Genomic DNA, 13,463 nt, shown 5'->3' on the forward strand with positions numbered 1-13,463 from the left:
CTGCACTCCATCAGTCAGTTCTTCTTGATCGATATATAATATATAAACTAACTTAATTTTTGCTCATGTTTTTTCTAGTTCTAGGGCCCCAAGAGACAGCCATTTAAAATATTTGAAGCAAGCTATGATTCTCCCCATATCTTCTCTCTTTGACAGCTAGAACACTCCCGTTTCCTTCTATCATTTCTTAAGAATACTTCAAAATAAGTGGTTTGGGTTTTTTTCTGATTCCATGTATGGTATTTTCAATCTCTAAGGCAATCTTACTGGCATCTGGTAGTAAAATAGAAGCAATGAGCTGCCCTGACTGCAGGCTTCTCCATGAGTGAGAATGGTATCTTAATCTTCTCTGTCTTCTCCTTTCCTGGCTCAGCACAGTGCATGGCTCATGTTCAGCAGGCACCGAGTGCTTAGGGAACGTATCTGAATTGTTCATTAGTCACTGTGCCACCAACATCCCAACAAACAAACTGCAACTTCAAAAACTATCTTGGCTTCCTGAATAAAATTACCACTGGTGACTTTTTTTTCTTCTATCATTCACTCTTTTTCAATCTATGCCTTAAATTTGGACAGACGTCAGGTCCTCTTATCACTTTCCAGGTATTCCTTGGATAATTCCCTCCTCCACAGTGGTTTGATTTCCTATATGCTACCAGATGTGTGTGTCTGAATCTCCTTTGGTCTTTAGACTTGTATGTCCAACTACCTGCGAAACCATCTCCATGCAAACACATCCACCTCAAGAAGTCTGAAAGTGGACTTGCTTCAACTCAGCAAGTCCAAAGCTAAACTCTTCATGTCTCCACCAAACTTCCTACTCATTCTTTTTTATTCCATGTTCTAGTAGGTATCACATCATCCACCCATGGTATAAACCTGAGAGCCATTCATATGCTCTATCTCTATCTCTCTCTCTCCACCTCCCCATTCAATCAGTCACCAAATCTTGTCTATTTTTGACCCCCAAATAGTTCTGAAATAAATCTCCCCTATTCCATATTCATGACTGCTGTTTTTGTTTAGGCCCTCATCACTCCCAAACTTTAAAAGAGTTCCATTCCACCAGACCATACGCTCTGTGAGGTCAGACATGGTGTCAGTTTTGCTCACCATTGCATCCTGACTATCAATCACAGTGCCCAGCAGTTGGCTGGCACACAGGAAACATTTGTTGAATGAATGGGCTGTTCCTCACTGCCTACAAAATACAATCTGAGGTCCTTACCATGGTATACAAAGCCCTTCATAATCTCTCCAAGGGACCACTCCTCTCCTTGTTTCTTTTGCTCCTGCAACATCCCATTGCACATGATTTCTGACAGATACTCTGCTGCTTATTGCTCCAGGCCCATGCTCATCCTTCTCCTCTGCCTGCAGTGCCTTGCTCTGCCCTGCCTGACCCCAGCCCCTGATTATCTCCTTCTTGCTATTTAAGGCACAGCCCAGATACCACCTTACCTAGAAAACCTTCCCTGATACACATCATCCCCTGGATGAGTGAGGCTCAGACCATCTCATGCACACTTCTAGCCTTTCACTCTTTGCTTTATGATGACCTGTTGTGCCTGTCTACAATTCTACACTATGAATGTTTTGAAATCCTGGACTACATCTTATTTACCCCTATATCCTCCAACCTAGGAAAATGTTGATATTATATTAGATACAAATATATTTTTGAATGAATAACTTAAGTAATACATATGGAATCTTTGTTAAATTGTCACCTGGCATTGTGTTCTCCCATATGAGAGACATCACAAAATATCTAAAAAAGAGTAGTACAATTTAAATATACCTCACATACTTGCATTTACACAAACACACACCACTATAAAAATAGATTAATACTCAGTTGTAGCATAACAGTCAAAAGAAAGAAAATTTAAAGCTAGACAGAGTCCTGTTTGAAACTTGATTGGGCCACTTACATGGTCTTAAATAAGTCATAACCTCTTGAAACCTTAATGTCCTCATCTGTAAATGGGGATAAAAAGTACTCCCTTGCAGACATAACATATGTAAATTGTCAAGCATGCAGCAAGCACTCAATAAATGGCAGCTTCTATAGTTCTTAATGTAACAACATAAGTTGACCTAAGCCAACCCTGGGATATCTACATACAGGTGTATTCAGTGTATAGACCTTCTGGAAGGAATGGTTAACCTGAGCTGGCTTCGTGCACAGCTTGGTATGCTTTGTGCTATCTCCCAGCTGCTGTGTGCTCAGGGAATGCAAACTGATCTTATTTTCACCTTGGAATAACATGATTTTTACAGGTGGTTTGCTCCCCCCCATCTCATCAAGTTTAATTTGATACCTAATATTTATAAATCACTTTACAGTATACAAAGCATCTTGACACATCTTCCTAGTCATTCACCACATCAGTATGATGCCAGAATCATTTTTTTCGAACCAAAAATAGAGTTGTTTTTTTTTTCTTCAAAAATTCTTCACTACTGGTCCCATTCAAAAAGGTGGATAATTGAGAGTCTGATGATCTTTACTGTGAAGGGGTCAGTTAGCAGCTACGTAGAAATTGATGAAATAATCAGTGTTCAAAATTCGAAGTCAGTCTGCACCTATCAATAGGCAGCTTTCTCTTTGGGGAGGTACATTTACTCTCTCAAATCACCTGGGTCTCTTTAGTAAGTGATCTCTAGTGGCCTGAAAGAGCTGGCTTGTCTCCAAAAGTGAGCAATTTATTATCTCTAGGTGAGGACAGTCTCCAGGTCCGCATGGGGAAGGCACCAGTGTGCATGGTACTCAGGCATACATATGCACACACACTGGCAGGCTTGCCCGTGTCCGTCCGTACGTGTCCATGTGCACACCTGTGCTCTTCCATGAAGCACAATGGATGGGATCGCCGTATGTCAGCATCCCACACTGTCGGGGGGGTGCATCTAATTAGCCTGGCTCCCCTTGACTTTTCCGCTCTGTCTAAACAGTGTTTTTCGGGGTCCTCAAAGGTGCATGACTTCAGCAAATATCATTTCTTATACACTCCTCAATCAGTGATTCCATCAGAGGAAAGGTATCAGAGAGAGATCCATATGCAGAGAAATGAGGAGAAGAGAAGGGGCACAGGAGCTGCTGTGAGAAACAATACACATTTACCTGTGTGTACCTGAAGCTGGGGAATGGGGATGCTGAGAAGGCTTTTTATGTCTGAGTAGTTAAAGTCTTGTCATGCTGAAACTCCTATTGAAATGCTTGGTGGCTCACATTTGTATCTGTTTGATAACCAAAACACACCATATAATCATTCAACCCACTCAACTACCATGTATTGAGCACCTATAATTTGCTAGAGCCCTAGATACAGCCTGCTCCTCTCAAAACATACTCCCTTGGGGCTACATCTACTCAACTTCAAATTCAGGTAATTCTGGAAAAAAAGTTATGTGGATTTCTAAATAAAATAATAATAATAATCCCTAGAAATCACTAAGCAAAATTCATTTAACCACAAGAAGTTTAGGCAGTATGTTTCGTTTTGCCTTTTTTTTTCTTAACACAGAAAAACTGCTCTTACCTTTTGAGCATTTAGATGTTTTGAAATGCCATAAACATTCACAAATGAATATTTCACTGTGCACACATGCTGTGGATTCAGGGGCCACATTAAAGTGTTGTGAGGAATGATATGGATGTGAAATAGCATGCTTTAGAGAAACCTTTTCTAAGTCCACACTATGCCCTGCTGAAAAGTGGATAAAATGCAGAGAGGCAATTGCTGGTTCTGGGAAAAGAGTGGTAGGTGCCTGAGACACTCCCTGATGGAGGCCCACACTCACCTTTGGCAGAGAGGCCAACTTTTTAAAAGGCTACCTCCCTCACACACTTTATCCACTTTCTCCACCAACTCTCCTTTTGCTCATTTCCTTCTCTGCCCCCTCCCTCACTCGCTTACCTTTGCCAAGTCTGTAAGCCCTGCCAGGGTTCTTGTTGAGCCTTTTTTTAATGCTGTGATAAAATGTGCTTATGACTCCACTTAATAGAGGCCTGAAGGGTAATTCTGGTGACTCAGGGCAGATGGTAAATTAGCGGTAAGACAATGGAAATCCAGCATCCCTCTTCAGAATCTGTGGCTTTCACCAACACACCACACTGCCTCTTCTCACAGTTCCAGCCCTGTCATATTTGCCATTGTGAACTTTTAATCTAGAAATGCATCTTGGTTATGTAATCATCTCTTACGTCTTGCACTCACTACATTGGTGCCGGCCAGTATTTTTACACACAGCATAAGTGTGCACACTTCAGCATCAAATGAGACAGATTTCTAAGACCTTAACAGCTAAGCAACTCTGGTGAATTGCTTGCAAATAAATGTGTGTGTGTGTGTGTGTGTGTGTGTATGTGTAAAAATCATATGATAGTCGCTGTGGGTAGTTTGTATAGGTAGACATAGCATCTGTTAAATAGAATTCCATATTTCTCAGTTCTCACGTACCACAAATAAAACCTACAAAAATGATAATTTTTCAAACATTGAATCCTCTATCTCTGTGTAATGAGGCATGTAGAGAGGAGGAAAAGAATTTTTGTGCTTTCTTGGCTGTGGTGAAAATTCTCTAAGGAGTAATTTCATCTTTAAATGAGAAGTTTTCTACCAGGTGATTCTTCAAGCTTCAGAAATCACTCAAGCCTGGGTTCAGACATGAGTGTGCACATGGGTTCACACGCACACACCGCAACACACACCTATCACGTACGTAAGGCATGAGGCAAAAGAATGTTTAAAAATGAATCTAATGGTTTTTTAATTACATTGTAATGGAATTTAAAGCAGCCTGGCTGTAAGATATATTTTTAAAATCTGCTATCCCTTAAAGATTTTGCCCACTGTCCTGTAATCAGCATGTTTCATTCTCCTCTCAATACTTAGGCGCTGGGCTGCTGTGGCAGGCAGTGAGGGTGGGGACCTTAGGAAGCCAGGACTGAATACCATAGAACACTTTCCCAATGCTGCTTGAAACCCTAGTTTTCAACAGCCTGGTGTCTTTTAGGTCTCCACTCTAACATTTTCAGGAATTTATTAACCTGCACAGTTGAATTAATTTACCCAATAAATTATAAGTGAATCAACTATGCTAAGCAAAGGTCTACAGATGTAAAACAACACTCAGAATATTCCAAAGGCTTTCCTGATGAAATCAAGACAGCACTGATACTTTTTGCCCAATTCTTTAACTTTGACAATCAATGCTAACATCATCCCATGGTGACCCTACCGTGGTCTAAGAAGATAATATAGATTTCTACATGTGGTACATTCAGACAAATTACAAAGAAAAGGAATAATTACAACCAAAGCGCAATTGACCAGAAATGACAATCAGTTTTACCAAAGTCTCAAAACTGGTAAGTAACAGAAATTATTCAAGTGCCCTGAATGTTCAAATTCTACTTAGCAGTTTATTGTAGAGAAAAATCTTAAGAAGAGAGAAGATAAAGCCTCAATAAGCTAAAAATCTTAGTAATAAGTATCTATGTTTTGATAACCTTTTCTTTTTTTATGCCATTGTATTATAACTGGCATGCTATTAATAAAAATAAATTCTTATATTTACTGACTTTAATGACCCTAGGTGCTTCTTGAAATCATACCTATAAATTGTAGTTCATAGAGTTAAATGTTTGACTGAAAAATAACCCTAATCCACCGATACCACTATATTTCCAAATAAGTATACCTAAATACTTCAAACCGTTTTATTCATTTATCTTTTGAGAGTTTTCTGCTGAACTTTGATCATTTTCTATTATTTTTACTTAGCAGTGGGAGAAGAATCAGTAAATTACATGCCAGTATACCTGATGTTATAAAATCCTCTTTCTAAGATTGTTTGCTTCCCAGTGTTTTATTTTACATTCGTAACTTAGTATCAGTGCTCCTTGTTCTGCAAACAAATTAAGATAAAATAAACTTAAAAGTGTTTTATATAAAACAACTTCAAACCACAAACTTTCTAGGCAAGGCTCCTAGCAAAAAAAAAAATTAAAAAAATGAAAAATCCAATAATTTAGAAAAAATTGTATAATGAGTAAAAGTAGATAATATCCTGAAAGCAACAAGACCTCAGCATGAAGTATTTGTATTCAGAAATGTGGGGGAAAAGTATTTAGCCACAGGGTCCTTACATAACTGTTATTTGAATTTTACCCTAGGAGTGAGTCTGCAGTGATTCACTATACTATCTCAGCAAAATATCTGAGTTCAGTCTCCTTTTACGCTATGCTAAAATCAGAATAAAAATGACCCCTCATAATAAGAATTAAGATATATTTCTTAAACTCTGTGATTATAAAATACTCTGTAAAACAACATCCCCATCAACCAGCACCCAATCCTCCCTCCATAAACTCAATTCCTGTTATTGAAGGTTGGGCAGAATACAAGCAAGAAGATAAAATATAATGTAATGAAGTGCTTATTGGGGATTTACTACTCTAAATGTTTTAGATGCATTTTTATTTAGTTCTTACAGTAACTCAATAAAGTGGGTAATGTTACTATCCCCATTTTACAGATTATTAAACTAAGGCCCGTCAAGGTGCAGTGACTTGCCCTCTCACAGCAAAGTCTAGATTCAAATATAAGTGCTCTGGCTCTAAATTGTATATAGTTCATTAGAACACCACCTTCCTGAAAGGATGTGTAACTAAAAATGACAAGCAGTACACTTAACTGTTTAGTCTCAAGTGTTTCTGAAGTTTTCTCTTTTCTATTTCTAAACTCTCGAGCCAGAGAACACACAATTGAGACATAAGAAGAAAAAAGAATTCAGCCAAGATATAGTCTTGTTTTATTCTACTACCTCATAGCATTATACTTTGAATAAAAGAATCATAGAAATTTATATTTACCACTGATTTCCACTGATAATTATTAATAGCGTATTTTCTAATTTCCCGATGGTTTCTTTAGAAGCACTTCTGATTTTTTGTATTTTTTACAACACTCTGTGTTTTAAGTGTCTCTCATTCCTCAAGAATGTCTGCATCTTTAAGCCCACTGACAATGTTAAATTTGGAGGTTGAGAAAAGATTATTCCCTTCCTTCATTATTTATCCTGGGTAAAATCATCAGTGAGACCTTTCTCAAAGCATCTTGAGATTTAATTTGAGTTTCCGGTTCCTACAACGGTCAAGTTTTCTATATTTCAAGATACTTAACTAAGAGATCAGCCAAAGCAACTGTGAATTCCAGAAGTAGGATGCTGAGTTGCACTGTGAACTTTTTAAGGAATTCCAGTTAATCAGAATGTCATTCTTCAGCCACACCCAAGGCTATTATTCTAGAGACTATTCATACTATTTAACAGTTACAGAGTATTTGGAATATTGAAAGTATACTATGAGCAAAGAAAAGCCCCATAATTGATTTGTCAATGTTTTGTTCTCCTATTTTTCTATTGGCATGTTCTTTACATGCCCTCAATAAATATTAAACACTCAAACAATTCACTATTAGGATGGCAAGCAAACCTTTAGAATGTCGCAACAGTAGAGTGAAGAACAATGCACCTAATTGAAATGGCAGGGTAATTTGGGAAATAAAATTGAGTTGCTGCAAATTCCAAATTCCAGAATAAAAATGTTTATACTCACTTAAATGCAGATTGTTACCGCCTTTGAATAATTATTAGAATAAAAAAAATTGAACACCAACAATACACTTCATATGCACAGAACAAGCATATTCTACATCTCTCTGTTATTTTGTGCAAAGAAGTATGGGACATAATAACTCAGATGTTTTTCTTGCTTATTTTGTTATTAAACACAGCTTTTAAAATCCCAAAATATAATGAAACAATAGGCCAAGCCACCAAATACACAAACAGTGCTACAAACTTTATGAACAACATTCTTCAGAAAATTTTGGAGCACATTAAGGACAGGGAAAGCAGGCTGAAAGAAAGGAAGGGGGTTAAATAATTCTGCAACTGAATATCTTTCTTTTTCTTGAACATATTAATTTATCATCAAGATCAATTCCAAATGTAAAATTCCTGTTTCTCTTTGTTAGAAGCTAGAGCCAAGAAAACTATGACAATTAAAATGAAAATGGCACACTACATTTGCATCTGGAGCTATGAAATATAAATATGTAATGACTCTATAAGAGATAATATTTATCTGTAGTCTGAGGGTAATCCTTATTATCTACTTAGGGCTATACCACATTGGCAGACATGCCACCCTTATCTCATGAAGATGAATTCCATATGCTCTGTAGAGTTATAGTATAATTCCCATAAATAATGTATATGATAGAATGTAAATAAATAATACATTTTTATGTTCAAGAGTGAAGGGCAGGGTGGTTACTCCTGACACTACATCTCTTAGGAAGGAACAATTTTAAATAAAAGTAATGTTCAATGGTGATTTATCACAAATTTTTTACACTAAAGTATTCTCAAGCATGGATTATAAAACAACTCCAGATCTGGTGGGAACTTTCAAGTAAATGTTGCAACTAAACCCAAAATGCCTAATTAATTGTACTGCTAAAGTTTCTGCTCTGATTGTAGCATAATAGCAATAGCATCTTACCTATTTGCTGCTATTTCAAATTTTCTATATATATATATTAGCTGGATTTTATGATCAATGAAATGTGTAGGTTTAAAATGTCATATATGAGTTTCTGTATGAAACACAGAGCTTTTTTTTCCTTCAGGAAGAAAAATTTTAATACTGCAGTAAATATATAGGAAGGCTATATATTGAAAAGTATCCAAAAAGAGCCCACCTGCACTAGCTAGTTTGCCAAGACTTTGTATGTAAAAATTGTTCCTCCACCTCTCTAAAGTACCTCCATTTTGAAACTCTGTAGACAAACACTCCACGTAAATAGCGTAAATATGCCTTTAGAATTTCAGACATTATACGTCATTTAGTTTGAAATTAAGTTTTCAAATTGCTAAGGAATAATCTCTGAATAACAGAAAACACTATAGGTCACAGTTAATTATAGCTTGTCTATCAAATTAAGTCAATATTCGAGAACACCTCCAAATAGTTTTGGAGACATAAGAAGAGGTTTATTGTCAAAGAAATTCTTATTCATTCAGCTTCTAATATTTTTAAAAGAAGAGAAATAAGCCTTTTACAAGTTGAGATGGGATAAGGAAACTCTGGGTGTACAGTCAAATTGCTCTCTTCATTGTCCTTTTGACGGCTGTGTCAATTTCATTATAAACTTCATTTTCCAGAGTTTCATAATAGTCATAAACACACTTCACTTTAAAGAGTTTCTATGGGACGTAATATGAATGCAAATTCAGAATAAAATACAAATTATAGAGGTCTGGGACCAAATATGGACAATCAGTTAAGAACACAGTTGCTGAAAATAAACATTTAGGCTTTTAGAGGAAGAACACAAAGGGGCTAATATAAATCTTTATACCAAGTGTTCACAGCTCTAGGGAAGACAAATAAGAATCACAGTTTTCAGTTTTTCACCTACTTGTAAAGCACAGGTTGGGAATATTTGATGACTTTGGCCTCTATTCATTCCTGTTTTGAAGTGAGTAACATTCTTCATTTTCTCACGAAAACAAACCCACATATGGGTAATAACCCACAAGGCACTACAATAGGAAAATGAGACCTAGCAAACTAGCTCAAGTTCAAATCTCAGGCATAGGTTTCCAAAGGGCAGAAAAAAAGTGATCAGAAAAAGAAAGAGATATAGTTCTATCTTGCTAAATAATAACCAACAACCCAGAAATTTAAAGTTAATGGATAATAAACATGCTACCATATTGTAAAGCGTAAGGAAAATTCTATAGAAATGGAAATTCACAAGCAACAATTCATTCTAAGCTAGCTTATGTGGTCAGGTATTAGTACTAGAATGTTGTCATATACTGATATTAGAGTAATTCTAATATCACTCAAAAATGTTATTTACTGATACCTTCTAAATGAGTTAAAATAATGTATATTTAAGTCCATTGTAAAATGTAAGACTTTGTATTTGGTTAAAATGTAAAAGCAGCAGCACAACTATAATAGTTGCTAACATTTGTTAAACTCATAAGGTTGTGGTCATTTTTAAAGTTTCACTTAGTAAACTTATTGATAATAATAGGCATTTTATTTTTTTGAATAATATGATTTCATTTAAGGATTTTTTTGGTCTTGTTTTTGAAACAGGGTCTTGTTATATTGCCCAAGCTGGCAACTCCTCAGCTCAAGTGATCCTCCTGCCTCGGCCTCTGGAATAGCTGAGACTATAGGTGCATGCCAGGATTTTATTTGAGTTTTTTTAAAGAACCATAACATTACACACTCAAGGTTCTTTACTTCATGAATATAAATTCTATTAATTGTAAATGGAATTATGAAGTACAAGGGAAGAATCCATTGTAGAAATGTATTTTTGAGAATTACAAATAAAGTACAACTTCTTTGCTCAACTTATTTGTCCTCCATTAGCGTATGCCATATAAATTGGTCCATATGTCATGAAAAAATCATAATATGGTTACTTTATATCTTAAAACAGACATAGCTATAATTTGTGTCAATTTCATTATAAACTTCAATTGTATTGATATACAGCTATACAGCTCCAGCTGTAATTTGTATTTGATTGTATAAACTCATGACACCAATAAAAAACAGGTGTATAATTCAATTCAATATGTGTACAAATAAGCATTTTTTTCTATCAGAGAATCAACCCTTGATACTATGTTTTAGTCAGTTTTAGAAACTCTGAACCAAGAAGTCAAGAATATAAAATAATTTAAAAACATTTGCACTCTTGTACTTTCCTTTAACAAGAGCATATTTTCTAGATTAAGAAATGCTATTTGGCAAAAGAGTGTTTGAAGAAAGTCTAGTAAAATGTTGCCAATTGCTTTAATTCTGTGCACTTGAATGCATTACATTGATCATAATTGGATTCTAGTGACAAATATTTAAGTGAATATATTCTCACTTATTTCACATAGTATCCTTTATACCATTTATTCAAACATCCAATTTACAAGTGTAGGGATTCCAGCAATTGGCCAATGTAGGTATACTTCCTGGATAGTCTGTTTAAGGCTCCAAAAAGCTTCTCTAAATTCCTATAATCCTGAAATCATGGCATGTTAAATTAAAGATACAGTGAAGATGTTCTTTTATCTTTTACACTACATGGACACACTCATTTGCTTGAACTTTTCAAAATTGATTTTAGACACCCATGGTTTATTCGTGTATGTTAAGGATAGCAAAATATTCAAAATTCTACAGGATGCCAAAAATCAAATTTTGTAATTATTATTAAAACTTAAATTGGGAGACTGTATTTTATATGTTTTAGCCCAGAACTTTTTATACAGGTATTACATTCTGATATTTCCTGCTTAGTAAGAAGAGCAACCCCAACGGGATTTAGAGCAGTGTTGTTTTACTTGGGATTTGGAAAATCTTTAAATCTATAATAACATCTGCACAACTGTCAGATAAACTGTGTCACACGCATTCTATTTTTATTTCTTTATTTGTAAAAGAATGCTTTCCCATATTTTTTATTTAATTCTTAAATATTTAATTTTTTTGCACTCAGGAGAAATGGCAAAAAATTTTGTTTCAATTATGTCATAAATTATAGTACTTTGATTCAAATATGACAGATATCGTAATCCACAAAAGGCCATGTAAAATGCTACAGTTGCAAACATTTAAGACTGTGTAACAAAAATGACTGAGAACTGTATCAGTTTACTATCCTTCAACTATTTCCCTGACAGTGGAGTCAAATAATTTTGAATTATAGACCTTCTTACAGGAAGTCTTATTTCATGTTCATTTTTTGATCATTTCCCTGCTAGTCCCTACAGCAATTTGGCTGTATGCCGACTTTCCTTTAAAAGTTTTTGTATACATACTTGGGTTGTGTTTGATGATTAAATGATCATTTATTAAAACTTTAGCATTTCACATTTGTTTGACATATTTATGTTTCATAAGAAAATATTGTTGTTGCAATGGAAAGCATAACATTACCAATATGAGAATACTTCATTTAAATTCATGTTGACAGTATTTTCATTTATGGCAAGTGTCTTAATATAATTTGTTATGCATTCTTCACAGTTTCTCCAACTCCACCTGTGAGGTACGCTAGGGAAGGTAAGCTAGTTTTAGGACCATAGGCCTCATGGTAATACTTTAGTCTATCTACTTGGCCTTAATAAACATAAGTTTCTACTATGGGAGCACAAATAGTTTTTGTTTTTTAAGAGTATAGAATTTTACTGGATATATTTTTTTTCTTGTCACCCAGACACAGCTGTGTTTTAAATCTTTTGAGACTATGACAAACATTTAAAAATTCAAACACATGAGTGTTTGAAAACATAATGATTTAAAATTTATATATTTTCAAAGTTGGACAATTCTAGCATGATATTTCAGTTACTTTTTTGAAAGCCCGGCCCACATTTTAATACATTTTTCTTCCTTCTCTTCTCTTCTTCCTCTATTATTTAAGATTCTCCATGTTTTCTAATACAAGTCTCTAAGTTAGGACAAATAGCTATATAAAACAACTACTCTATATATTTCAGAATGGTGAGCAATGGAGTCATTCTGGTGGGAGAAGAATTGCTATTTGAATGACCTACTGCCATGGAGCTAGTTAAATCACTGAACAATAGTTACTGTTATGAGGCTTTACTTTGTACAAAGTAGCATTAGTATCATTGCTTTCCATTATTCATGCAACTTGCACTGGGGACTTCCACTGAGAGAGAGATTGAAAGAGAAAGAGACAGACAGAGAGAGAGGGTAGCTATGCAAAGGATTTTTTATAGTATTAGCGTTTAGACTTAGAGATATTTACCAATGTAACTGATCTCAACCTATCTGCATATATGCTGTACTTTGTTCCCCTTGTTTTTTCTAGAATGTTTTAAAAGTGTCCCTATTAAGAATCAATACATCCCTACTCTGAAACTCACACATAAATACAGACTAAAAGCCAATCAGAAAGTAACAATAAAAATACACCCAGTAAACAACTAACTTTTAATTCAAAGGGTGCTATGTAATAAAGGGCCTAGAATGAACATCCCAATTAGCCAGTGTAGTGACAAGCAGTCAACACCTTATTATTTAATCATTAAAGAGAATCCTGCCATAATTTCCATTTGACATATATTTTAAAAGGAATTAAAACTATATCACATGACCCACAACACAATCAAATGTAAAGTTAGGTGATGCTAAGACTTTATCACTTGCAAGTCCTGTGGACTGAGAGGTTTCAGGATTAAGGCATTAAATGGGAACCTACGAAGCATTTATAATTTAAATAAGATGTATCCAAATGGAAGCATTTAAAAACAAACTACCTGACAAAGGGACCATTTTTCTGCTTCCCACTGTTTGTGTCCACTTTTCTTATTGGATGACAAGGAATTGCGGACAT

General features: G+C 35.2%; 1 protein-coding gene across 8 annotated transcripts in view; it reads right to left on the reverse strand.

Moving 5' to 3' along the window:
• Nucleotides 1–13,463, reverse strand: part of MEIS1 (Meis homeobox 1) — a 265,720-nt gene that overhangs the window by 240,139 nt on the left and 12,118 nt on the right. For 2 of the 8 annotated variants that reach the window (XM_055240799.2, XM_055240798.2), the window contains exon 7: nt 12,765–12,770. The exons of the other annotated variants lie outside the window; for them this stretch is intronic. In XM_055240799.2, the coding sequence (XP_055096774.1) occupies nt 12,765–12,770 (6 nt within the window). The remainder of the gene's footprint in view (nt 1–12,764; nt 12,771–13,463) is intronic. 8 annotated transcript variants of the gene reach the window in all.

This window comes from Symphalangus syndactylus, chromosome 14 (assembly GCF_028878055.3).
Source record: "Symphalangus syndactylus isolate Jambi chromosome 14, NHGRI_mSymSyn1-v2.1_pri, whole genome shotgun sequence".
Classification (NCBI taxonomy): domain Eukaryota; kingdom Metazoa; phylum Chordata; class Mammalia; order Primates; family Hylobatidae; genus Symphalangus; species Symphalangus syndactylus.